This window comes from Oryza glaberrima, chromosome 4, assembly GCF_000147395.1.
Source record: "Oryza glaberrima chromosome 4, OglaRS2, whole genome shotgun sequence".
Taxonomy (NCBI): domain Eukaryota; kingdom Viridiplantae; phylum Streptophyta; class Magnoliopsida; order Poales; family Poaceae; genus Oryza; species Oryza glaberrima.
Genome location: NC_068329.1, coordinates 18,747,039 through 18,775,008, shown reverse-complemented (window position 1 = coordinate 18,775,008; position 27,970 = coordinate 18,747,039). Strand labels below are relative to the sequence as shown.

General features: G+C 40.0%; 2 protein-coding genes across 2 annotated transcripts; one reads left to right on the top strand and one right to left on the bottom strand.

Moving 5' to 3' along the window:
• Positions 1–198: 198 nt before the first annotated feature.
• LOC127772163 (ultraviolet-B receptor UVR8-like) lies at positions 199–5,492 on the bottom strand. The gene is made up of 11 exons (XM_052298157.1): positions 5,032–5,492; positions 4,577–4,916; positions 4,019–4,100; positions 3,385–3,540; positions 2,183–2,356; positions 1,973–2,044; positions 1,360–1,431; positions 1,078–1,196; positions 889–974; positions 747–799; positions 199–605 (listed from the first exon to the last, which is right to left on the bottom strand). The coding sequence occupies exons 1-11, from the start codon at positions 5,144–5,146 to the stop codon at positions 513–515; spliced, it is 1,362 nt and encodes a 453-aa protein (XP_052154117.1). The 5' UTR covers positions 5,147–5,492; the 3' UTR covers positions 199–512.
• Positions 5,493–19,657: 14,165 nt separating this feature from the next.
• LOC127769776 (glutathione S-transferase TCHQD) lies at positions 19,658–22,008 on the top strand. The gene is made up of 3 exons (XM_052295404.1): positions 19,658–19,876; positions 20,727–20,937; positions 21,046–22,008. The coding sequence occupies exons 2-3, from the start codon at positions 20,729–20,731 to the stop codon at positions 21,632–21,634; spliced, it is 798 nt and encodes a 265-aa protein (XP_052151364.1). The 5' UTR covers positions 19,658–19,876; positions 20,727–20,728; the 3' UTR covers positions 21,635–22,008.
• Positions 22,009–27,970: the final 5,962 nt, after the last annotated feature.

Genomic DNA, 27,970 nt, shown 5'->3' with positions numbered 1-27,970 from the left:
ACATACTCTTAGATTTTTTGGCTCATAAATTAGCTTATAAGTCTAAACAATTAGGGCCGTAGCATAGTTGTATCACTTGGAAAAGCGTGCCGTTTCACAAGTTCTCTTCCGGTTTGCCACTTCGGAAAAGTTTGCGAACACCTGTATTCTCAGTGATTATCAGAAGGGGAGCTTCTTTAGAGTGACAAATCATCGAGAGATCAGAACCAAGCACTTATTGCATCTTCCAACAGAAGTTAAAAACATTCCAAACACATGTCCACAACGGTGCAGGTTGGTTTTGCTAAAATCACCTCTAAGCAGGTGATCGATTACAGACAGTGGCAGCTGCGATAACCCTAATAGGTACTGGATCTCAACAACAACACCAGAAGGTTCGTGGAAATCATCACTTGGGCAGAATGGGATGCACAAAAATGGGACAGCACTGGATGGAAACGTGCGGTGAAACAGTTTCACATAGGGGGGTTTTTGGATAGTGTACTAGGGGTTAAATTGGGAGGTCCAGGCCCCTACGAATGCATACGCATCCTCTTTACATCGTTCTCCGGTACATTTGCGTCCGCCCCGTTGCCGCGTGCCGCGCCTTCGCCTGAATTTGGAACCTACAGGTAAAGAAGGAAAAGAACTTCAGTAACAGTTCTAGTATAGTGTCAGATTATAAGTGCAGTGTAATGGTTTGATTTTAACTGTTCGTGCTCTTGTGGAAGAATAAAGGGCTTCAAGTAAACCACAAAGGAAGTCACCTTTTCATCAGGAACAATGGCATATCTTTCTGATGGCGAGACCCAAACTTTGGCTGAAAACAGCAGAAAGCACCATTAGTCATGCAACTGCTAGTATCTGCAAGCTGGCAAGCTGCAATAGCTAGAACACGTTGGGACCAACCTGCAAATGGTACAGCTGTTGATGGCTCTAATTTCTTGCAGCCAGGACCGTCCGGGCTTAAGGCATCAATCATCACAGGTTTGTTCCTTCAGATTCAGAATGGTAGTAGATTGTTAGTTTACAAAAGACCAAAAGTGATTCATTTTGGGGGCAAGATATTATGGGTAAACAAATATTGATAGGAAACACCTGTCAACTATTTCACCATGACCAAGTTGTCCACTAGTACCCCTCCCCCATGAGAAAACATTTTTCTTTTCTGTAAATGCAAGAGTATGCCTCCATCCGCAAGCAACCTGGGCAACTTTCTGCAGCAATAACACAAGAAATGGAACATCAAGTTCATGATTCACATAAATCAATTAGTCAACTTTGAGCATAAATATTGTGATTATGACTTGTATGCTTCAATAGTTCATTTTAGTACATAATCATTCGGTTAGTACTTAGTTCTCCAGATATATGCCATACCTGTTCCTCTGGAAACTTGACCTGTACTGGGAAACAGTGATCATCAGTATCACCAACTCCGACTTGCCCAAACTGCATATCCGAAGTATGAGATGGAATCAGATGGTAAATTACCAGTTGAAAAGAAAGTAAACATATTTGAAACATTATATGTCAAACTGATGGTATGTCTAGGACTGCAGCCGGTAGAACTGGAACTCAAGCAAGCTAAGCTCCGTATACAAATCAGAGCTATGCTTAGTGATAAAGACAACCTGAGCAGTGGTTGGTACTGGTGGAAGTTGAAATGGGCGCATGATTTGCCAAGAGACTCATGATGAAAGAAAATAAAAGGTATTGATATCCCGAAGGTTGAAACTCAGTTTGTTAAATTCAGGAGAAAATGTTGTTTGTTAAAAGAAGATTTCCAATCATCATGGCATTTATTCACCATGCAAGAACAACTACACGAGTGCATACAAGATTCTTAGAGTACCTCATTTTCTTTTATAGGCACCAGGCTAGAGAATCAATAAAACCATGAAATGGAAGGCTTCGATCGTACAGTTGAGTTCTAACAAGACAACAAACCTGGGACACAAATAGAAGTAGAGGCACATAGATAATGACCTACCTTGTTCCACCCCCAACCATAAAGCTTTCCATCTGATGTAAGCGCCATTGTATGCCTCCATCCACCTGAAATCTAAATCAGTAGAATACTTGTAAATAAGACGTATGAAATTCCAACAGACAAGGGCAAATATATACTGATAATCATCAGAGGAAACAGGCCAAGAACTTCAGTATGTTCCCACAATATTGTTAGTGCTAGCAAGTGTACCTGGGATATAGAGCTATCTTTTAAGGCCTCTAGTTTATGTGGAACTAAATGATCTTCAAAATCACCATGCCCTAGTTGACCATATTTGCTCCAACCATAAGTATACAAACTACCAGAGGAAGAAACAGTAATTGTATGGCGCCATCCACATGCAATAAGCACCATCTTCTCTCCCTACAAAAGATCAAATAATAAGACAACGGTTAACATGGAAACACAAAAACAAAGATAAAACTATCAAAATGCATATGAAAAAGAGGATAAAATGAACCACATGGCAGCAGACATAAGCCCGTACTAATTCAAGGTATTATAATATGAAACTTCAGAGAAGTATATCTACAATTTATTTCACAGAAAATAGATCCTTGTGGTTTCATCAATTTATAAATAAAATAGATCAGTTATAAACCATTTTGCACATGTGCAGCTCAGTCACAGCTTCTAATTGACAAATTATCTAATACACTCTGGCTCAATACTTGGATGACAGTAAACATTTTCGGATTGAAAACAAGAACCGACAAGTTCTGATATTCATGGAAATAATTTGGCTTTCTCTGTTCTTCTCAAGTTTCAATTTGATGTTAGTGATATAAGCTACAACCATTTCTAAGCATTTTGGTATAGTTCATGATAATGTGGTTAAAAGATGTGGAGGTTTGGGTGGTGAGCGGTGGCCTTGAAGGGTGTTGGAAAACCAGAACCAGCTGGTTTTGATTTATTGGCCTGTGACCACCACTCCCCAGTGGTTTCCCTGTACCTCATTAGTACAAGTGCCTTCCTTTGTGAAAACTATAAAAGGTGATAATACTAGCAACCTATGATTAGAGTTTCCAAGAATAAAGCACTACTGGATAAGTAGATGAGCGTATCTAGCTTCAATTAATTGACTCTAGGACCATATTGTATTCCACATAAGAAAATGATTGGGTTAGGTGTTCTGATTCTAATAATGCTTTGGAATATAAGGTGAAAACAAAATACAGGATGCTCTGAACTATGCAGGAAAGATCTTGTTTCTGAATGAAAGGATAACAGTGACATGGTGACTGACTGACAATACAGTCCAGCAGCATATAGGGATGGAATCTTCAAAAACATATTCTGGAAATTGGATGGAATATTCCTTTTTAATGAATTAAATATTGAAGGAATTCGAAAGGAGGGGATGTGAAGGGCAAGCTTGTTAGAATATTTACCTCCACAGAAGATACTTTCTCAGGTACCAACCGATCATTTCGATCACCAAGCCCCAAGTTTCCATATCGACCCCAGCCCCATCCATAGAGGTCACCATCTTCAGTTACTGCAGCGGTATGTTCGGCACCAGCAGCAATCATTTTCACACAAACTCCCTATACATATGTTAGACCATTAGCAACAGTGCATAGTGTATTGAGAAAATCTAAAAGTTATCCATCTTCCTTCTCTTTGAAGCAACACGTAATAAGTGGGTCAGGATGTTCAGATTATTATTACATGGGGAACATATTATTTATTGTCTCTGGGTGCTGTCTATATTGGAGAGTAAAACTGTTACAATAATGTGAGAGGATCTACACCTGCAGTCCACCTCATGATATACAAAATTTAGTTAATAAGTACAGGGATGACCAAAGATTTTGCACTAGATTGCGTAATGAATGCCACCATACCAGTGATTTTCACATGACACTCTTCCTTAGCACAATGTATTCGTATACTATTTCCATGCACAAATATCAATAAACGGTAAGGTAGTACTAAAACTATCCTTTTTATGATATACATAATTATATGATACACAACATTCTAATATGTATAATTATATGGATATGATACACAATATTCTACCTCAAAAGCTTGAATCTTTTGTGGGAGCAATGAGTCTTCAGTGGTTCCAAGACCAAGCTGTCCGTTTTGGTTGCGCCCCCAACTAAAACAAAAAGTCATGAGAAGATCAGTGCAAACAGCAGTCACCCAAAACTCAGAAATCGCAACACAACAGAATAATTTAAGAATTTGCCACTATTCAATATTCATCCAAAAAAAAATATGCACAACCCTTCGAATTCCCAGATCATCCTTCTGGTAATATAGAAAAACAAAAACATCATTTATAAAAGTTGCCGGCAGCTGCATCCCATCACTTGCCCTGCGGCTTCTAAATTTGAATTTTAAAATTTAATTTTGAAGTAGATTTTGGGATTTTTTTTTCTCATCATACTTTATTTTTCAGCATTTGGCTTTTAAATCACTAAGGACATAAATATAAAAGTTTTACCCATAAATTATGTTTTGGTTGCTGATAAGCTGCTTTAAACAAGACCACATGACAACCATACTATACAATCCTGGAGCATATACAGTAAATAGTATGGGCAGATGGCTGTTGATAGCGATCTCACTCACCTTTGCACTTCACCTGCCATAGTGACGGCAAGGCAATGGCTATCGCCGCAAGCTATCTGCTTGATCTTTATCCCCTGCAGGGCCTTGACTGGCTGAGGAGTGAACACGTCGCTGGAGTTGCCATGCCCGAGCCTCCCGAAGTCTCCCCAGCCCCAGCTGTACACCTGCTGCTCGTCCTCGGAGTAGGCTGTGGTGTGGTCGGCGCCGCAGATGACCGACGTGATCCCCGGCGCGGCGGCGTCGAAGCCGCTCAGCACCGTCGGCACCAGCCGGTCCTCCGCGTCCCCGTGCCCGAGCTGCCCGTCCTCCCCTCTCCCCCACGAACACAGCACATTGCCCGCTGCAAAACGAGGAAAAAAAAAAGAAAGAAAGAAAGAAGACGCAAACGCCCGATTAGATAGAAGCGCCGGCAAGGCGTTCGACGAAATGCTTCCCCCGCCCCGAAGGACGCTTACCGAGGAGCGCGACGGAGTGGCTGGCGCCGGCGGAGACGAGCACCACGGCTGGCGGTGGGTCCTCCCGGCCGGACGCCGCGCCCGCGTCGTCGGCGGCGGACATGACCGCGTCCATGCCTCGATCACCCCCGGCCGATCCGGAGGCACAAGCAAGCACCCAGATAATACGCGGCCACACCACACCACCCGCGCTCCCGGCCTCTTGCTAGCCTTAGCTACACTACCACAAAGAGCTAGCTCGACCGGCGATGGCGGCGGCGGCGGCGGCGGCGGCGGCGGAGCTAAGCTCTAGTGCGGCGAGCGAGGCAACCACGGACAGGAGGGAGCCGCGGGGATTTAAGCGGAGGAGACGCGATGGGATGGGCGACCTGCCGTATTAATGGCTAGTGTACAAGAGCCCACCCCATGTGATGCTAATGGCACACTGCCTGCCTGCCTCTCCGCCCCCAGCGGGTTAAGCCCGGTGATTAACTGATTACCGCGCGCGCCATTAATGGCGCGAGGTTGACGACGACCTCGCCTCCGCTGCTCTGCCTCACCTCGTCGTCACGTTTAGTCACTGACGGGTGGGCCCGGGTGGGTTGCTGGTCCCACATGGCAGTGGGTGGGTAGAAGAGGGGGTTGGGGGTGGGGAGAGGAGGGCCACTCGTTGGGGACTTGGGGGTTTGCCGGGGTGAAGAGACCAGAGCGCGCGACGTCGCCTTCCCCGGCTTATCTGAGTATTTAATTCGCTTCCCGATTTTCTCTCTACCGGGTTTTTGGAAGAAAAACGGTGGCCCCATGGCCCCAGCTTTAATTTTCTTTTTAAAAGAATGCTACAGGGGAAGGTATTATGTTCGGACATGTATCATCCGATACATACTAGGTATTACGTGATATCTCAGAGATATCATTTCGTTTGAACGGGGTATCAGCTGATACCCACCAGGTATCATATAATACCTCAGCCGATACTAGCTATATCATGTAATAGCTCAAAGGTATTATCTTATCCGAATGGGATACCATTTTTTCCCAGTATTTTCATTGTCCAAATAATTCTCTCCAGGGTTAGCAAGATCTGGTCATTGTTCGTGACTCAAGATTTGTACTTCACTTTCTTAGGTCTTTGTTGTATGTTTGGAGGAGCTTCTCGCAAGTAGAGAATTTGGATTCTTAGACAGATTTTGAGAATTTATAGTTACAGAATTAAAAATAAACTAAAAGTTAGAAGCCAAGAAACTTAACTTCGTATTTAGCTCATCAAATGTTTTTCAAAATCTCAAGCTCTATCCAAACATAGCTATAGTTACCATAGTTACTAAAGCCTGACCATAGATCTTTGTCATGGGCGGTGAGAGAGGGACAATGGAATTAATCTCTAGTCATGGAGCATAGCACCACTTGTTTCAACACAAAGTATCGCGATGATATATCGGAATATAGCTAGAAGGTTTGGTGGGACGACGTGATACATTTTTTTGTAGCTAGGAGAATTGGTAGGACAACGTGGTATGGTGGTTGTGAGCGTCAATTAATGATTGTCAAAGGTTATCCATGAAAAAAAAATAAAATATATCATCGTATGTAGGGATATTATAAATAAAAGTGGATTGATAATCACAATAAGAGAAAAGCGGTTGTTATCATATACGAGATGAAATAGAATTTTTTCTATAAACTAATTACCCTTGGTCAACCTGTTATAGTTGGGAAAGAACTGGGGTGCATTCGGATAGAGGGGTTGGGATCTTCTCCTCCGTCCACGTATAATGAGATGGCTCATTAGCACGTGATTAATTAAATATTGGTTTTAAAAACATGAAAATAGATTAATATGTTTTAAGAAACTTTTTACATGTTTTTTTTAAAAAGAGAATATATCGTTTAGCAGTTTATTAAGTGTGCTAAAGAAAAATAAGGAAGTAGATGATGAAAACTTATAGTTTTCGAACGTAGCCTAAGAGAGAGTGGATACGGTTAATCATATTGTAGTATAATTGTACCGTAGGCAACATTAGAATTCTTGTAGGGATACACGTAGGCTACGATAGCATAAATCAAAATTTTCTATCACGTACACCAGAAACCATGCAAGTATTAGATCATATATTGTTACCACTCGACGCGCTGCGCAGCGGAAGAAAACGCTGAGAAGTCGAAGGAACTCTTGCGAAGTAGCGCGCGTCGATGTAGAGGAAGTAATCGATCGCACCGGCTCGACCTTCTCCTCCTCGTGTGTTCTCCTCGCCGTACTCTCACGCCGATCAGCACCGCAAACCAGCGGCGCCTCTACCGGTATCCACACGTACAGGGACAGAACGCCACGCGCAGATGTGCTAGCACCCGCGCGCGGCAAGGGTTTTGCTCGGAGAGGGAAGTGACGGCTAGGGTTTCTCACGTGATGCAATATCTCCGCCGGTCACACCCCTCACGAATATATAGGATCCATCACTCGGGCCTCCAAGGCCCGTAGGACTCCTATTCGGATCCCTATCCGAATTAAGCTCATATTGGATCTCCATCCAATCCCCTTATTCCGGCCCATTAAACGTGCGACCCTGTAGATTCATGTATACTCGGCTGTAACCCGAAAACTCCTTTTTGGTCCACGCGTCAACAGCGGCCCCTAGCAGAACGTATTGACCCACCGGGCATACATAAAGGTCATATCGGCTGAATCTCTAGTGTATACTTATATGGACCCATTTGCCTCACGATATCGATTAAGCTCAAGGCTAGATATGTGCCATCCTCTAATAGCTCAATCATTCACTCGAACATGTTGATAGATTATATAACTTGTGATTGACTCCTCAATCACCTTTGGCATAGCCATGCACTTCCATAATCTACGACATCGAGGGGGGCAAATCCCATCTTGATTATTCATATCTCACTACATGTTTCATAGCATACCCGAAAACTACTTTTATAACTACCCAATTACGGAGTAGCGTTTAGCAATCACTAAGTAAGCTACTACACATGTTGAGAACTATGATAGTCTCAGGTCTAAGGATTCAACACCAACACTAAATGAGATCATTGATGACACAGCACATATGGCTCTTGCAGTGTATCATGTTAGGTCTATCCAACAACATGTTCACTAACATGTGTCCACATTATTAATTTGGTATCTGTATACAATGATCCATAATGATTAATACATGTGCTGATCATCTAATTATATTTGTTCCACATATGATATTTGATCAGGGATCCTTTAGAAATAGTAACAAACAATATAAAGAGTCTCATGAAAGAATCACATATTCATTAACCAATAATGAGTTATCTATTTCAAGGAACAAAGTCGGATAAATATGTAAACATAGTGTGTGATACAATCATCTCTATAATTACCTCTAGGGCATATCACTAACAATTCTATCACAAGAAAACCCATAATTTCAAACTACAGCTCCGCCAATTATTGATGTTTCTGTTGTGAAGTGCAAGGGTGTGCAAGACTTTGTGCACGATTAGTACTTGTTGGACCACCGTTTCAAGTTCAAAGCTATGCACATGTGTAACGTGCGAATAGATGAAACAAAAGATAAGAGTTGTATTAGTGTGTGAATACTGTAGTGAACAGTACTGAACAGTGTGACAATGATGGAGTACCTCATAAAGCACATAAAATAAATTTGTACTCCACAGGATCATTAACTTCAAGTGTGGTTAGACTAACACGAGCAATAAGTATCTAAGATCTTCAAATTGAACACGGTGATGCATAAGTGTTAGGAACACTATGGAATCCACTCTTAATATAAATTCATCGCCCACTAATTTCTAAAACTTAACAGGTAAAGATAGCACATCATCATCCACTAACAATTATTACATTTAAGCATCATGCAAGCATGATATGTCATCTGTAATTTATTAAATTCTAGATATTTAAAATGTAAGAATGTTAAATCATCCCACATAATTCACATAATATTTCAATATATCTCTCCATCATTTTTTTATAATATACTATATACCTTTATACTACCTCCGTTTCAGGTTATAAGACTTTCTAGCATTGCCCACATTCATATAGATGTTAATTAATATCTATATGAATGTGGTAATGCTAGAAAGTCTTATAATATGAAACGGATGAAGTAGTTTATTCTTACTTAGTTCATGTTATTTTTTTCTATTATTAAGTCATATCACATCATCTTACTTTTACATTTGAATCATCATTCTATATACTATTTAAATTTAAATCGCATCAACTTATATAAACTTATGTTTATATAAGCTTATTATGTTGTTTAAGCTATCTTACACATTGTTTTTACTTATTGTTATCATAGTAAACTCTCACGACAACGTGTGGAGTTTCATCTAGTTAAACATTAAGGATGGTTCTTAGGGGAGGTAACACACTTCCGAATACCAATTTTGATATATCGTTAAGTCCAATGCTATTGTTTTGGTGATGGACGGAAACATATTTAGTCATCAATAGTCTAATTCTGGACCACGTGAGAGAAGATGGAATGGGAGATGGTAAAATAAAGTGCTTCAAGCCGGAAGATAAAGTGAAAGATTGGTGAGGGCGCATCCAGAGCCCCTCCCCTGCATCTGGGTGTCGCATGATGGTGGTTAGCACTGGTTAGTTTGTCCTCGAACACCACGTCACTATGGTGGCTCACAGTCTCGAGGGCACAGTTGTATCGTGTGGTGTTGGCATAGTTGCATCAGTGATAAAGCATCCACCGTGTCATTGCCACCGGATGTTGGGTGTTCAGGTGGCGGTAATCCTCGACTTCTGGGACGGTATCCTTTAGTCAAGGATGGATCTAGCAATATCGACCTAAGCTTTTGGAAGGTGTTTTGGTGGTTCAGATTGAAACAATGCTTGCTTGATTCAGATCTGCTGCATGTTAATTTTTCTTTGTCCTCGTTCATCCTCCGTTGTTGAGCTCTGGCTTGATCTAGCAAGACAGAAGTTCTATCGCCACCATCCTAGTCCTCTCTTGAATCTTGATTAAGGTTGGCTGGATTTTGGGGAGCTCTCTCTCTATGTTTCTTTGTTAGGTTCATTATTCAGGTTGAGCACAAACTACATTCAAAACTTTGGTTCGTAGGATTGCAATTAGTGCTCCTTAAATTCAATGGGGAACTCTGATCCATGAAATTCATTGTTGAGTCCGACAAAGCTCACATCAAATCTACGGCTCAACAACAAATCTCTAACTTGTGCCGTTCTCGTGGAGTTAACTAAAAGGGATTACTGTCTTGTCATTTAGTGTGCACATCAAAGGAGGCCCATGGCTATAGGACGTCGCGGCATTTGCCGTGGCTCCCCGTCAATCTCATCCGTTACGGTCGTAATGGTCCATCTAGAATTTGATTTCCTTAGTTGAGTTAATTTTACCTTCCGAAAGGATTGTTTTGTGTTGTAAGATCAATCGTTTGGTGTACTGGAGATTCTTTTCATGAACTATCTTTGTTATGTATAATAAAATTATGAGTCTTAATAAAAACTATGTTACCTCTTAACCTTGAGAGAACTCAAAAAGTTACGAACATATATTAGGAATTAACACTATAAACTAAGGTATAACGTCGATTGTCGTGGTATTCTTTTTTCAAATATATCAATGACGATCGATGTTGCTAACGCTGTCTTGACTCTTGATCAGCAGGCAAGGACAATTGAATTTCGGTGCATTTGGAAATAAATAGCAATATCAATCAACTTCGTACTAGCTATTCTAGAAACTATTTTCAACAAACGGTACTCGTTGAAGGTTTTGTACTGTCCATTTCAGCCTCCTTTAGCTTTTAAAACTTCTCGTGCTAGTGGCAGTGGCACATGTAGGTTACTTCCTCCGTTTTAGGTTATAACACTTTCTAGCACTGCTCACATTCAGACCTGAAACGGAGGTAGTACAACATTAAAACTGAAGCATATAGCACAACTTCAGGCTCTTATATCCTTGAAAATCATTCGCCGATTCTAAAGCTTGGGTTTTATGTATGAGAAAGACAAGATGGGAACGAAACTATTACACGGTATAGTTTAGACTCTTTATATTTGTTGACGAAGATATTAAAACGTTTGCTCAGGTGTTCAAGGAAAAAAGGGCCCAAAATAGCTTATAAGGATAGTCCTAATCCTCCACCTTAACCATTTTTTATAACATTAATTATAGTGTCACATAAGAGAAAGTTGAGTTGATAAAAAAAATAATGAAGATAAAGGAAAAACATAAAGAAACCATTTTTCACGTAAAATAACAGTTCTACGCAGAAATCAAAAATAAAATCAAGGAAATAGATGGATGAAAAAAAAGAGAGAAGAGAAGTGATTCAATAATAAAAATTTATTTTAAATAAATCACTCATTGAGTATATGTTTTCTATAAATAATACATATATGACATAACAAGTAGTATAGAAATTGGTTGATAGTTTCTGGCACATTAACACTTGTTCGTGGAAGTCGGGTGTTGCTTGCTTGGCTAGCATAGGCATCGTGCAGTGGCGGACACACCCACTAAGCAAGGTGGGTCGGCCGGCCCAGTTAAGGTCCGTGTCGCCCCAACCTCCTAACCTCAGTTTTAGTCATGTTTCTAGCACATTAGTTATCTATCCATTATTAAATAATCACTTAAGTCAAAATATTTTAAGTAGGAATAAAAATATTTATGAAAATTAGTGACTGAATTAGTACTATTTATGTATAAACTGTACCATTTTGACTGTCCATGATTTTGGCCATACATAAAATTTATTTTTCTATTTCTTTAGCACATGTTATAGTCTATAATAAATAGTTAAATTGATAATGTCATGGTTACAGATACCCCAATATCCTAATCATCTGGTCTACGAGTATCACTCGTCGACAGATAAATATATCAAAAATCTATTTTACTCCATGAACTATTTTGGTGAAGCACTTAACCCACTAAATAAATTTTCATCTCATTTTATACCCCGAACTGTTGAAAGCGGTTTCCCTTACTACCTAACAATATTTTTTATTTTTTATCTTTTTATATATAAGTCATATTTGCACATAAATTTGGTAGTTATCTCTTAACATTTTGTTTATAATTTTATCACTATTTACGTATGTTTGGAAGCATTTATTTTGAAAATATTTTGATACTTGATAATAGTGTCATTTATGGCTTTGGACATTTTTTTAAATATGAAAATTCCTAAATGCCTATAAATTTGTTTTTAAATAAATGATTTTGTGTCCAACAATTTTTCATCCCTGGTTCCTGGCATGATCCGTCCATCGTCTCTCATCTTCATGACCATGCCTACTACCTCACCTATCTAACTCTGACGATTGTTCAACACTACTAATCTTCGTTGGTAACTTGCTCGATGTTCGTGCGGTGCGTTGTCACACAGGTGTCGTGAGGCGACGACTATGATGTGTGTTTGTGCCATTATCTAATTAGGGCTAACTATTTACTAGATATTGTCCTATCTGTATTTTAAAGCTACATCCGTCACTGCCGTCGTACACATAGCCTATCTAGGTTTGATTTCTAAATGATCGCAAAACCTGAGTGTTTCACAATAGTTAATATGCATCGGTTTGGATGTAGAGACCGATAGACCACCATTCTTAAAAATAGAAAGAAAAATGATAGTAGTTCGTGTCATTTCCCGATATAAATTCGCGGTAAAAACTGGGCTATGCGCTAGCCATCGTCCCGGTCGCGCGGCCCACGCGTCGGCGCGTGGCGACGGACACGGGAGTTACGCGTTTGATCGGCTATTCGGCGAGCGATGTACGGGGTTTGGTGGTGGTTGGTGATTCGGGCGCGGGGCGCCGATCTCCTTGGCTCCTCTCCTTGGTTAACGAATCCCTTGTCGCCTTCCGCCCGCGTTAATTCTCACTCACTTGTCACCTGTACTATTTGCTGCACTATTCTACTGGACGAGTAGAGAACACTGGGTGGAGTGGACTGTACCACTGGAGCAGTGTGCTCTTCTTCTTTTTTATTTTGGCACAAAACTGGAGCAGTGCTCCCTCCCTGATAATCACTGGTTGCACCACAAACCAGTAGCTAGCTGCCAGGCCAAATCAAACATTGGGTCTGTTTGTGAGAGCTCTAAATTTTGAGAAGCAGCTGCTTGGTAGGCAGCTTCTGAGAATCTAGAAAAGCTCTTAAACCCAGCTTTTGCCTTTTCAGTTCATTTTTCAGAATATGTAACTACAGATTCTCAGAAGCTGTTGACTGTTTGAGACAGCTTCTAGCATAAGTAACTTTTGGGAAAAGCTGCAGCTGGGACAAGTTCCTCCAAACAGGGCCATTAGCTAGGTGAGGGCGCGGAGCCATCCCTAGTTCCCTACCATTGGAAAAAAAAACTCATATTGCATTTGCAGCGAGCCCGCGAGGGCGCGAGAAAGAAAATCGCACGCGAGTCGTCGGTGCAGCACGTTGTCCGCGACATGGACCGATCATGCGACCGTCGAATCCCATCCCATCGCCCCCACGCGCGCGCGGCAGAAAACCAGCCAACTAAGGGCCTGTTTAGTTCGCGAAATGAAAATTTTTTAGTGTCACATCGGACGTTTGACCGGATGTCGGAAGGTGTTTTCAGACACGAATGAAAAAACTAATTTCATAACTAGCTTGGAAACCGCGAGACGAATCTTTTGAGTCTAATTAATCCGTCATTCGCACATGTGGATTACTGTAACACTTATAGCTAATCATAGACTAATTAGGCTCAAAAGATTCATCTCATGATTTCTTTTCTAACTGTGCAATTAGTTTTTCTTTTAATCTACATTTAATGCTCCATGCATATGTCTAAATATTTGATGTGATGTTTTTGGAAAAAAAAATTTGAAAACTGAACGGGGCCTAAACTGCATGCCCAAACCTGGTCTCGTCTCGCTACGACTTGGGAGAGGAGATCGATCGATCGATCGGTTGCCGTTTGCCAAAGTGCCAACCAAGTGGCCACAGCCGCGTTGCCTCACTCGCGTGCCTCCTGATATCCTCCCTCTTAGCGCGCGATTCTCTTTCTCTCAAATTCAATTTACATGCATAAATACAATATAATACTACAACCGAAGAAGACAGGGTTATACGATGATCAATTTGGAATTTTTGACTTTAGTTATATGATGATAATATAAAATAGAAGGAGCATTTAGGATCTAAACAGATGAGATACATCCCATTCCATCCCATCCCATCCTAGATTTTCTTAAAAAAATTTAGAACAGAGTAGTAAGGGATTATTTGATTCGTGACCACATATTGCCACACTTTGTCACACCTCAATTTAGACAGCTTGGACTAAGTTAATCATGTATTTGTTTTATTGCCACATTTGTGGCAAGATTTTTTTTTAACACTTTGGTCCCACACATCATTGTATCAGGAAAGTATGGTAAGTTTGTGGATTGCTAATCAAAGTGCGGTGCTAAATTTGTTCGCCTAACCTTAGATAAGCATAGCAAGAAAACTATGACAAATCGTAGACAATGTTAAGTAAACATTGTTTCGCTTATTCGCGGAATAAGCCAAACGATATATTTGCGAACGAATAGTAATTTGTGAATAAAACTTTTATATACGTGTTCAAAAGCAAAGGTTAAAAATAAACTTTGATGAAAAAACCTCAAAATCAGCTCCAAATTTAAAGTTGAAAATTTAAATTTTAGCTAGTAGTCCCTCCATCTACTTTTGATAGTTATATTTCATATTGGCACACAGACCAAGAATAAGTGATTCTACTTATCATCCATTTAAACATGCTACTAGTCATTCCTCGTAAACAAGCGATTCATTAATATTTACATTTCTCGATGCCCATGTAGCCAATCTTGTGTGTAAGAATGAAAAGTCACGCAATAAATCTAAGAAAGCTATTAAGATGATAAGTTGTTGGATTGAAATATGCCTACTAAAAATAATTTTTTAAATTTAAAAATATGACTATCAAAAATAGATGGAAAAATAGATAGAGCGAGTAACAATTAACAATGAGTATAAGCGAAAAAGTATATGAACCAAACAAGCTGTAGGTGAGTCGCATGTACGCCATCCTGTGGAGGGGGAACAGCATGATTGGCTCGCGATGAATGCAGGGTGGCAGCCAGCCGCCGGGGGCCGGCAGATTGGTCGATCAGGCGCCGGTGGCCGCGTCGGTCGTGTTCGGATCATCAATTCATCGCGGCAAGATGTGGCCCATTCTGAATTGAATTGAATCGGGGCGACGAGTGACAGCCTGACAGACAGCAAGGCCGTCAGTAAATCAAGTGACTGCTAGTGTAATTACTAAAGTACTACTACTACTAACACACCGTCTACAATTTCTGGATCCTGCTAATCATGAAAACCTGCGGTGAGCAAACAACCAAAAGCATTGTCCGATGATGAACTGAGTCTAACCCACCGGCCGGCGCCTCTGCATTTGATGCGAGGCCATGATTGATTTGATGGAATAATGATTGGTCCAAGCTTACGGTTGGACATTGACGGCAGGGGATGAGAATCCATCGGTGGAAAGCCCAGGTGAATCTTGATCCAGCCCGTGAAGATTACAAATTACTTGGGCCCAACGGGGAAAAATATGGATTTTTTATTTTTATTTTATTTATTAAAATATTTTTTTATCTTCAAAGTATTACGGTCTCCGTTTCACAATGTAAGACTTTCTAGCGTTATGTGGGTAACGCTAGAAAGTCTTACATTGTGAAACGGAGGAAGTACCCCTAAAAACGCCTATAGTATTTTCTATGACATGGCACAAAACCGTTAACACGTATTTTCTCTGGAAAAATAGTTTCTAAGGATAAATAGTACTCCCTCCGTACTCATAAAGGAAGTCGTTTAGGACAATGTTTAAGTCAAACCTTGGGAATATAATCATGAATAACTCTCAAGTTGTTGAGTTTAAAAATGTAAAAATTATATGAATAGATTTGTCTTGAAAAATACTTTCATAAAAGTATACATATATCACTTTTCAATAAATATTTTTACAGAAACAAGAAGTCAAAGTTGTATTTTAGAGACCGTGTCGCTATCCAAAACGACTTCCTTAGGAGGGAGTATATTTCAAGATTCATCCCCGAAGTTATTCTTTTTTAAGAAAAATAAAGGAATACTAATTATCACGTAGGTAGGACTGGGCGACAGGCCATTTTGCGGACGGCCTCTTTACAACCCTCCCAAAGTCCAAAGCCAAAGAGGGATAAAAGAGCCACCTGCAAAATAGCTAGCCCTCCTTCACGCAGCCGTTACCATGTTGCCAACCAACGTGTGCTACATTACAAAAAAAAATTGACCTCTTAATGCTGTGAAAATAAATTTATTTTTATAAATATTTTAATAATTAAAATATCAAAAAAAGTAAAAACTTTTGGCCAGCTAAGAGCAAGTTTAATAGTATAGCCCATTACTAGCTCCAAATCATCTATAGCTAATGTAATAGCCAATGGGTGTAGCTATATTTATGGCGCCATATTTTTCATCAAAAAATAATAGTCGGCATGTATTTACATTGTAAGTCCCTAAATTACATATGCAATTTTAGTGTATTTACAATGTAAGTCTCAAAATTACATATGTAAGTACTAAAATTACATATGTAAATTCGAAAATTACATACTAATTACATATGTAAGTGGGGTGTAAATGAGGTGTAACTACTGTGTAAGTGGCTAAAAAAATCGACTGTAGCATATGGCGCCATATTTCTAGCAACTCCGTAGCCAATTCATACAATAGTTGTTTACTATACTATTAATATCTAGTCCCACCTATTATATACATATTATGTCTTGGAGTTCGTGCTGCAGCTGGCTACAGATCTATAGCCCGCTGTTTTTCTTCCTTTTTTTTATCTCTGGCTTATAGACTGTTATTGGACATGCACTCTAAGAGCAAGTTTAATAGTATAGCCCACTACTAGCTCTAAATCATCATACAATAGTTGCTTACTATACTATCAATAGCTGGTCCCACCTATCATATACATATTATGTCTTGGAGCCCGTGCTGCAGCTGGCTATAGATCTGTAGCCCGCTACTCTTCTCTCTCCTATTTTATCTTTTTAAAATATGTTTATAGCTGGCTTATACTCTGCTATTTTACCTGCTCTAAGCCGGTGGCTCGTGCAGTCGTGCCGGAGCCCGTCCCCCGAACATCTGTGCGCGGATCGGCGTGCGCGACGCGTGGCGTTCGGGTGGGCGGCACGGTACCGAGCAGATCGAGCTAGCTGGACGCGATCGCGATGGGAACTCATCGTGAAGAGGTTTAAGCGTCACGCTTTGGCTGCTCCCGCGTCTCCGCGACCGGAGGGCCCCACCACCGGAAAATCGCTTGGATCACGCGCGCCCGTACAGAAGAAGCCTGCTCTGATTTCTGAGAATAATCACGCAAATGCTCTGATTGGTCCGAAGCTGCCCGCAAGATAGCATGATGGTTTGGTTTGGTTTGGCTAAAAATTAAACGATCTGTGCAGAAAAGTTCAGCATGTCAAGTACGTAGAAAAAGTTCACCAACAACTCGGTTTTTAGATGGTTGAAAGACTTCCACGAAATTTGTGGGTTAATCTTCTCCAAGACAAAAGACAAGGGTATTTGCTGCGCAAATAGGTAAATAATAATCCATTTTACCTTACCGGAGTTATACTAGAAACTCATATTTGTTTTTATGCAATTACAACTTTTGATCTCCACCTTAATTGAGGTTGCGTTCAATTCAGAGGACGAAGAGGGGAAAAAATACATCATTTTTCGCTTGCATATTTCCTGAACTGCAAAACGATATGTTTTTTTAATACTCTATAGGAAAGCTATTAAAAAAATATTAATTCATTTGTTAAGTTTAAAATAATTCCATTAGAATTGCTAGCTAAGAAATTTTTATGTGGTTTAACTCTAGTCAATAATAAAGGGGAGTTGGGGATTTGTCCCATTACCTTATTTCTCATTTTTATTTACTTTATCTTACTTTTTTATTACTATTAAACTTATAGCTGTGTGTCTTATAACAGAAGCCGGAGATGTAATTCATTTCCATTATCTAAAAAAATAATTAATAGTTAATTAATCATATATTAATAGCTCGCCTCGTTTTTCATATCTTATTAATCAATTGTCTCTTTCTTCTTCCTCAAACACCCTTTAAGTACGTAACCATATTTATTGAGACCAAAATTTCATATAGACTGCACAACTTATTTTCATATAATGTTGTTCCACAAGCTTAAGTAATGAATCAACCCCCTCTATATTTTAAAATTTTAATGTTTCACTACCATTTTGAAAACACTCTTTTTCCCAAAAAAAAAGATTATAGCATCCCAAAGAAAATATATATAGTACAACATCCCCTCATTAATAAAATTATGTGGGGGGGGGGGTTCGTTAAATAATCGGTATTGAAGGGAATTTTTGTAAAAATTTTAACCGAGAGGAGGTAGAAGATTAAAAGTCAACTTATTTTTAGATAAATTTTGAACCGTAGAAATTGACTTGTTTTGGGAGTAAGGTTAGTTTACTTTGAAGTAGCTAAAGTGGACCGACCAAAATGAGGTAGTTCTACTACCTAATTCTGACTAAATTTCAACATCATTCATTTTTTGAAAAGTTTAGTTCGTCAATTCGTCTGTCTAACAGACCCTCTGTAATCCAGGACTTGAGCTTCCAATAAGCATAAAAAATCAGAGCCCTATCAGTTGACCAAATAAACCAAAGCAAAAGTTAAAATTTAAATTTTTAAACTTGAATTTGAAGTTGATTTTAAGATATTTTTAACGTAATTCTTTCCGGTATAGATTTTGAGTCGCTATGAACAAATATAAAAGCTTTACCTATAAATTAGCTTTTATTTCATAATAAACCGTTTTGATTTACTATACGGGCGACCAAGCTCTCAGAAACAAGCCTGGATAGCAAACGTGTGCCTTGTGGGTATCAAACCCTGGGTGCACGCACCACGGCCATTTGGATAATCAACCCCCCACCGACCAGAGAAAACCAGGTGGAAGTTTGCAATTGCAACACACCACGCTACACAAGCATCAAAACCAAAGAGAGGGTGGAACACAGGAATGACAACCCAGAAAAAAAAAAAAGAAGCTTACTCCCTTCCCCAAAAGAAAAGACCTCATCTTTTTCAGTTTTTATACAACATTTGTCTCTTCATCTTATTTTTAAAAAATTATGATTGGTATTTTTTATTATTACTACATAATAGAACATAAATAGTACTTTATGCATCACTTATTATTTTTATGTTTTTATACATTCTTTTAAATAAAACGAACACGCCTGTGGTGATTTCATCAATCTTAAGAGTGGATTTGCCGGTTCAGTCATCGAAGATGCTCATAGGGACGGGGTTTGCGTGCATGTATTTATAGGAGGTGAGTGTGCGTGCGTTGTAAATATCTGTGTTGTACTATGTTATTCTTAAAATAAAAAAAATCAAACAATTGATAAAGAAACCTTAGACACAGGTTGAGGAAGTAATAGCAGTACTCCCTTCGTCCTGTAAAAAATAAGTATTGGATATGATATATTTTAGCACAACAAATCTAAATATATATATATATATATGTTTATTAGAACATGTCACATGGTTTTTTTTATGGGACGGAGGAGGGAGTATTTATTAACTAACAGTTCAAAAACATCCAGCCAGGACGAGGAGAATCAAGAAGACAAGAACCAAACCGCTCTCTTCTCCCACTCCCACCCAAGTGCTCCTACTACCCAACTGCTGCTGCCGCTGTACACGCGCGGACCCAAGAACGCGCCTCCTCCACCGCCCGGGAGGAAAGAATCTCCCGCGAAGCATCTCCAGAGTCTCCCCGCTGCCTCCGTCTCCGGCTACTCACCCCGTTTCTGTGGAGGTACGGTTGGCCATCCTTCCTCCCTCCCGTTTCTTCTCTCTCTTTCTTCCCCTCGGCGAGTGTTGGGAGTTGGGAGAGGATTTGATGCGAGAGCAGTCGAGCAGACGAGTGGATTGGATGGGTGGGGGTTTTGGTTGATCTCCGAGTGGGATTTTGGCTGTTTCTTGGCTCTTGGGGGATTTAGATTCGGTCCGTGTGTTGCGGTGGTTACGTGGAGCTTAATTTTGGGGGGTTGGGACGAATGGCAGAGATCATGGAAACTGGAAAGTGGTATTCTTTTCCCCCCTTTCTTGAAGAGCGGTTTGCATAGGCTTTTCTGATGCTTCTGTCCGTCCTGAAAGTTCTTTTTTGATTTTGCACTGAAAAGCATGCGTTTTGTATTGAGATTTGATCGGGGCAAAGCGTGATTGCTGGTTCTTGCCCCCCCCCCCCCCCCCACTTTTTTAGGATTTATATGAAAAAGGCAGATCTTTTTTTGCCGGTACAATTTAGTATCTTCTTGATAAACTAGCAGCGGAAGATATGCAGAAAATACGTCCAAGAAAGAATTTTCGATCAAATTGTGTTCGACAGTGAATGCTGTGCGGCTTTCTCCGCGTGCAAATCAGTACCAGTTTCATTGGTGTACTGTAGCTATCTGCCAAAAAAAAAAAAGAACTCCACTGCTCACTTGTGTAGTTGTGTGGACACCAACTAGACCCCTGTCATGAAATTCTGTTGACAATGAGATTTGTATTTTAAATTACACAAACGATTATTAGTTTAGACCACTTGCACGCTTGTTCGTCATGTTCCACTGATAGCCATTGAGAATCTGTACTGATTGCATCTTTCTTTGCTGCTACTGCAGCAATGCAGCTATATCACCACCCCTATTCGCTGGATAGTCAGAAAGTGCGGATGGCACTGGAAGAGAAGGGTATTGACTACACCTCATACCATGTCAATCCACTGACCGGGAAGAACATGAACGTGGCGTTCTTTCGCATGAACCCTTCTGCGAAACTCCCCGTCTTCCAGAACGGCGCCCATGTCATTTATCGGGCCTTCGATATAATTCAGTATGTTTCTTCATTCACATCGCGAGTTCAAATATGATGGGCATGTTTAACTTTGCTGATCAGGCATGACATATGAATGCTCATTTATCTGTTTCGATGTTGTCATAGGTACCTTGACAGGCTTGCGGTGCATTTAAGTGGTGAAATCGTCCCTGTGAACACTGAGGTTTACCAATGGATGCAGAAAGTTGATAGTTGGAATCCGAAGATGTTCACTCTCACTCACACCCCGATCAAGTACCGCGCGTTTGTCTCCAAGTTCATACGGCGAGTGCTGATTGCTCGCATGGCTGAAGCCCCAGATTTAGCCAGCATGTACCATGTTAAGCTCCGTGAGGCTTATGAGACCGAAGACAAATTGAAGGATCCTGACATTATGAAGCAAAGCGAGGAGGAGCTGAGCAAACTCCTCGATGATGTTGAAGCACAGCTCAACAACGGCAAATACCTTGCTGGCGATGAATTCTCGCCTGCGGATTCGGTGTTCATTCCTATCCTCGCACGCATCACTCTTTTGGACCTTGATGAGGAATACATCAACTGCAGACCTAGGTTACTTGAGTACTACACATTGGTGAAGCAGAGGCCCAGCTACAAAGTTGCAATTGGCAAGTTCTTCGGTGGGTGGAAGAAGTACCGAACTCTCTTCAAGACCTCGTTCTTCCTTTGTGTCCGAACCTTGTTCAGGAAATACTAGGTGGTTCAGCAGACAGTAATGTGTACAGTGAATTCAGCCTGAATATACGACCACTACATCTTGATGTGTTTTCTGCCGAGGGGTTGTGGTTGATGGCTCCTGATAGTTTTCGTGTTAGTTTGTGAAATCAAATGCGTTTGTTTCCTTCTATGTCTCTCTGCTTGCATGCTCCTGTCCACAGCTCAGAACTTGTACATCATAATGCTTACACAATAGGACAGTATAAGTATACATATACATTTTGGTTTTGTTTATTTAGCTCATATGGAATTGGAATATCTCTAATCAGGGTTGTTTCTTGAAACGGTTCATGTCTTGAGTACCTTGTATTCTGTTTTATTTTCTGCTATCAAAAGGGATAATTTTCACTGCAATGTTTTTTTCTTTTGTATATTATATGGAATTCATCTAAGTTTCTCTATCTATCATTCTCTGTAATCCCCTCAATGGTACTTCACCTAAACAAGACAACATCTATTCTCTTGCCCCATGCTACCATATTTCTCTCAAACAATCTGAAAGGAATGGCCCCTTTCTTCACCCAACTTTTCCCCTTTTATAATACCAACATGTGCCCTTTTGGATATGGGTAAGAAGATCTTCACCCTGCATGTGCTGCACAGGACAGGTCAGTGTCATTCCATGGCCCCACTGTCATTAACTGTAGGTCAAATTGTGCACCATGCCATTGTTTGCACTTTTGCACTACATGTCTATAAATACCTTGGAGCTGGAGAACTTGAACAATTGAGCCTTCTGGTTTCAGAGTTTCAGGACAAGAGTGAGCCAGGAAGAGGAAGAAAGAGAAAGCCTAAGAGCAGTGGGAATGGGAACATGGAGGAAAGCCTAAAAACCAAATTTCTTCCTCAGCAATGGAGGTGGAATTTGGTTTGGTTTTTTCCCGATGCCTCCCATTCCTATCGTTCTTAAGCACTCCTTCCTCTTCCTTTCAGCTCGCACGATTACTTTAGTGGAGAAATTAGAACACTTATTTTTGATAGCTTGAGATCTTCGAAGGCGGGATTGGAAGAGGAAGAAAAGAGGGCCAAGGAGCAGTGGGCATGGGAACATGAAGGAATGCTTAAGCCCCTCTCCAATCCTCAGATGAGATTGGAGATGGAGTTATGAGTTTTCCTGATGCCTCCCAAGCCTATTGTTCCTTGGTGCTCCTTCCTCTTCCTTTTGTCCGCAAAATATATGAACTGGATGCATTGCTTGGTGTGGTTTGTTCTTCATAGTTCATTTCATCCCATCTGTTCATCTGGTGGTTTGTTTCAGTATTTTCTTTGCTTTGTTCCTTTGGCATGTTTTCTTGCATAAGCATAGGATGGTAGCTTCGCTTACTGGTTTTGACTTTAGTATGTAAAAATTTGCTACCATCAGTTTGCTGATTATATCTGATATGACCTCTTCAGAGTTCAGACAAGTAAAAACATGATCATGACAAATGATAGCAATTAGAGAAAGTAGATGACTCAGAAAAAAAAAGAATCCAACTTTCAACCACTCTGTTCATGACAAATGATGGCAATGATAACAAACAAAGATTCTGTTCATGCCAAATGATACCAAACTAAGATTCCAACTTGCAATAGAGACTACTAGTAGATACACCAGTAAAAAAAAAACGAAAGAAAAACATGAACATGTTCCCGAACTCTGAAAGAACACAAAGGAAGAAGCAAGGTGGTGAAAATTTGTGGCATCAGACTGGTAACTGCTTGTCTTCATATATGATATATCCAACATTAACAACAGATCAGTGCACATGATCCTACATCACTCTGTTCTTGCATTCTTTAGCACATTTAGATCACTAGATGGACCTGGAGTTCTAAACAACATTCTCCCTCTTTCTTCTTCTTCCTTGTGTGTATCTCTCTGGTTATTTCAATTCCATAGGCTGAGAAGAAGAACGAATCCATCATGGGAGATAGCCGTAGCATTTCCAGTCCACAAAAATACAGAGCATTTTGTAGAAGGGACTCAGGATAACACCGTGATCACTCGGTTACTCTCTAGGTTTTTCAGGGAGAGAATAGTAGGTGTTCAGTCTAAGCTAGTCCATCATTTGCTGATGACTCTCAGGTATGAAGAATGCATATGACCATGAGATCATTGGCATCTACGATGAGTTAATTAGTATGTTCATCTTGGGGACTTAACAAGATGAATTTGTACTGCCTAGTGCCTGCTGTCGATGTCAAAATTGTACTTTGTAATTTTCTCCAAAAAAAAACTTACTGAAATCGGTTGGCCTTGTCTTCGGCCAACCCAGCAAAAAAAAAAAAAGAGAGTATGTTAATCGGAATTCAGTCCCTGAAAGTCAAAGATATTATGCGTTTAAAGTGAACATGCTATTGATATATGGATGTCATTTTGTCCTAAAAATGCTGTTTGTTCTTGCAAAGAGATTTACTAGGTGGCCATTTATCATCTTCTCCAGTTGTGCTTTAGAAGTGAAGTGTAGAACAAGGTTCTTATTCTGAAACCAGCAAAATTTACCATATGAAATCATGAAACCTCTGACGAAAGCTTGATACTGTCACTCAAACATTTGGAAGTGAATATTACTCCTAGTATGGCTACTTCACCACTATATCCTGATTCCTGGACACGTCTTCTTTCTTTCGTTCGTTCTTTTTTTTTCTTTTTCTTTTTTACCTTTCTCACGTGTATGTATAAGATTGAATCCATACTTAGCTATTCAACTCTCGGTGATTACTCTGTCAGATATAATTAGTGCCTCTAATGTTGCAGTCAATGTATTGCAATTTGCTACTGATCTTTAATAATTGAGACAGTGCCTTCCATGAGTACAAGTAACATGTAGTTGTATTTTTTTCAATCAAAAGCAACATTTGTAATAAGCTAGACTACATGTTCCTCCTGTAATTATATAACTTTGCAAAGTATGCAGAAGAGAACGTGCAATGTTTGATAGGATCCTCTTTGAATGCAGATTCACATTGACTTTCATTTCACTCCTGGCTATGTGACAGTCGCAAAAGAATGGCCAAGGAACATCGTCGAGGGTTCGACACCATTGCAACTTTGGTGGCGTGGACGATTTGGAAAGAAAGAAACAATCGGGTCTTCAACCAAAAGAGTAGGACGTGGGCGGAAATTGCTAGGGCCATGACGGACGAAGCGGACCTTTGGCGGTTGGCTAGAGCCGCGATACCGGCCATGGCGACCCCTATGTCGGGTGGAAGGTCGCCACATTCGTTGGGAGATTAGGCTTTTATTTTCTTCCTCCTCCCCCCTCCTGTATCTTGTCCCCTTCGTGTTTTTGATTTTTCGGCCCGCTCTGTAAATACTTTTATTTCTTTTTAATATAGAGATGCGCCCCTCGCATATTCTCAAAAAAACATTGACTCTTTCACCAGTTTCAGTTCTTATACTTAAAGACCCGACTCCCCGAGTGACTGCATGGTTCTTTTGCTTCCTGTCCATTATATCAGTCAGCTTTTTAGATGTAGTATCCAGAAGATCTCACTTCAGTCACAGTAAATGTCATTCACTTTAGTGTCCTACAGTGCCCCATCTACCAGATTCAATTCATTTGTCCCTCACAGCCCTGCACTGCATAGGTCTATATATACTCCAGAGCCCTGAAGAAAATGTTCAAGAGGTTCAGGCTTGGTTTCTGAAAGTGTTCTTGTAGCTGTGTGCCAAAGAGGGTGAGCCAGGAAGAGGATAGAGACTTTAAGAGCAGTAGGAATGGGAACATGAAGGAAAGCCAAACTAAGCTCTAACTCCTGGAGTTGGAGATTTGGTATGATGATTTTCCTGATGCCTCCCATTCCTACAGTTCTTAGGTCCTCGTTCCTCTTACTTTCGGCTAACACCAATTTAGTAGAGAAGAACAAAATCATTTAGATGTATGGCTTGATAGTGAGTCGGGAAGAGGAAGAAAGAGGGTCTAAGAACGGTTGGAACGGGAACATGGAGGAAACCTAAACCTTTAGTTTCCATCTCTGACGATAGAGGTGGAAATTCGGCTGAGTGTTTCCCAATGCGTTCCATTCCTATTATTCTTAATCACTCCTTCCTCTTCCTTTTGACTTGCTCAATTGTTTCAGCAGAGCAAAAGAAAAGAAGGGGACATTGGATGACATGATATTTTAGTGAATCATGAAAAAGACAGATAGTCAGATAGTATGTAGTAAGTCATATGAACAAAAAGGATTGGGCTCTAATATTTCTTATCTAACCTTTCAAAAGAATATGGTTCAATTAAAAAAACTGAGAAAAACCGTGCATTCCAAAACCTGTCTAAAAATTCCACATATTCCCCACTAGTTTGAAACCGTATGCGTATCTGATAACATCTAAAATGACAGATATGTTTCTTTGAACCATGAACTGCACATACTCATCACTAGTTCTTATGTGGTGAGCCCATAGTCAAGATAGATGATGGAGCAAAAATACACCTAATGTTTTGGTAAAAAAAAAATACACCTAATGTGACGAAGCAGCTTCGCATAGAGACGTGCATGCATGAAGTAACATTGCAAACTGTACATCATTTATATATATCAGCACTTAGCAGCTACGATATGCAAAATGAACTGTCACTATTGAGATCTCATATGGAACATAACAGCAACCAAATGGACAAGTACATAAATTAGCATCTATTTGCACATTGTAACTTAGTCCGAACAGAAATGTAGTACCTATATATACGCCTCTCGCCAAAATTGAAACAAGAATATTTGAGTTTATTAATATCTCTTAAACTCTGCAGAGGTTGCATGATGCTCTTCACGATTTCTTCATTTCCTTGTTCTTCCTGCATTCGAATTATTTGATGCCTTTGCGTATGGCTGAAGACCTGAAAACCAACATATACTGAATGAATCGACACATACAGCGAAACAAGGAAAAGAAAGAAAAGCTTTACTGGGATGCTCATGATCAGGGAAAAAACAAAGAAAATGTCGATGTGTTTTCACCTTCTAGTTCATGATTCTCCTTCTTTTTTTTTTTTTGAAAAAGCAGTTCAGGATAGTTTCAGCGTGTATTAATCAACTGGATCAATATTGAGGGTTATTTGTTCAAGCTGTCATGTGCCATGTTAATTTAAATCAGCCATACCTTAGGACTTGAGCCTTGCAATAACGGTAGCAAATTTACCTTCCTGGTTTGAGGCTACTACTATATATGGACTTTATTTCCAGAGCTGCAACTTAATAACGTACTATTTGTTTGGTTCCATAAATATAAAAAAAGAAAACATAGAAACTCATATAAAGAAATTAGCAGACACTGTATAAATACATACCGAATTACCAAGATGCTAAATTATCATTATTTTTTAACGACGTCACAAAGAAGCTAAATTTACTGCCTGTGCATTTCTTTGATTTAGAAAGAGGGTTGGCATTAACTGCAGGGCAAGCAAAGGAACTCGTGCTGTGCTTTCCGTTCTCATTCTTAAGAGTTACGAGGAGCCCCAACTGTCACTGGATGCTATGGCCTCAGTGCCTCACCAATCCACCATCCAAGCATTCACTACAGTAAAGGCTCCATATATACTCCAGGCTCTCCCGTATAGTAGCCTCTACAAAGAAAGCAAGCCAGGAAGAGGAAGAAAGAGAGTATCTCAGAATTGTGGGAATGAGACCATGAAGGAAAGCCTAAGCTCTATTGTCCCCTCTAGTATTGGAGGTGGAAACTTAGTTTCATGTTTTCCTGATGCCTCTCTTTCCTATTGTTCTTAGGTGCTCCTTCCTCTTCCTTTTGGCTTGCATGATCTGCCTAAGCGAAAACCATCTATGTATTGATTTGGATGGCTTCGATAGTTTTATAGCGAGTTAGGAAGAGGAAGAAATTGAGTGTCTAAGAGCAGTGGGAATGGGAACATTAAGGAAAGCCTACAGTATTTTCTTCTCCACTAGAATTAGGGGTGAAGATAATTCTTTTGTGTTTTCCTAATGCCTCCCATTCCTATTGTTGTTAAATACTCCTTCCTCTTCCTTTTGGCTTGTACAAAGTATAGGGCAAAGAGTATTTACTGTTTAGATCCATGAATCAGATGTGCCTACCCTTTGGAGTTGGTTTGGCAGATTATATTCAAATTTTGGAGAAACCAAAACATTTAGTTAACCATCAAAACTTCTACATATTGAACAAATTACAACCTCAGTCTCTTCTAATTAACTTCCTACACTGCATTGTGCAACATGGTATCGATAGTAATCCTTTTTCATGCAAAAGGGATGCACAATGATGCATAGAAAATTCAAAATATGATATTCTGTAAAACAGCACAAAGCACAAATTTTTGACATGGCTCACCAAACTAGAAGTCATATGCTGAACCAC

Coding starts and splice junctions, on each gene's coding strand:
- LOC127769776 (XM_052295404.1), top strand. CDS start 20,729: ATGCAGCTATATCACCACCCCTATTCGCTGGATAGTCAGAAAGTGCGG. Junction 20,938..21,045: donor CGGGCCTTCGATATAATTCA/GTATGTTTCTTC, acceptor ATGTTGTCATAG/GTACCTTGACAGGCTTGCGG.
- LOC127772163 (XM_052298157.1), bottom strand. CDS start 5,146: ATGGACGCGGTCATGTCCGCCGCCGACGACGCGGGCGCGGCGTCCGGC. Junction 1,197..1,359: donor TCAAGTTTCCAGAGGAACAG/GTATGGCATATA, acceptor TTATTGCTGCAG/AAAGTTGCCCAGGTTGCTTG. Junction 975..1,077: donor CATGGTGAAATAGTTGACAG/GTGTTTCCTATC, acceptor CTGAATCTGAAG/GAACAAACCTGTGATGATTG.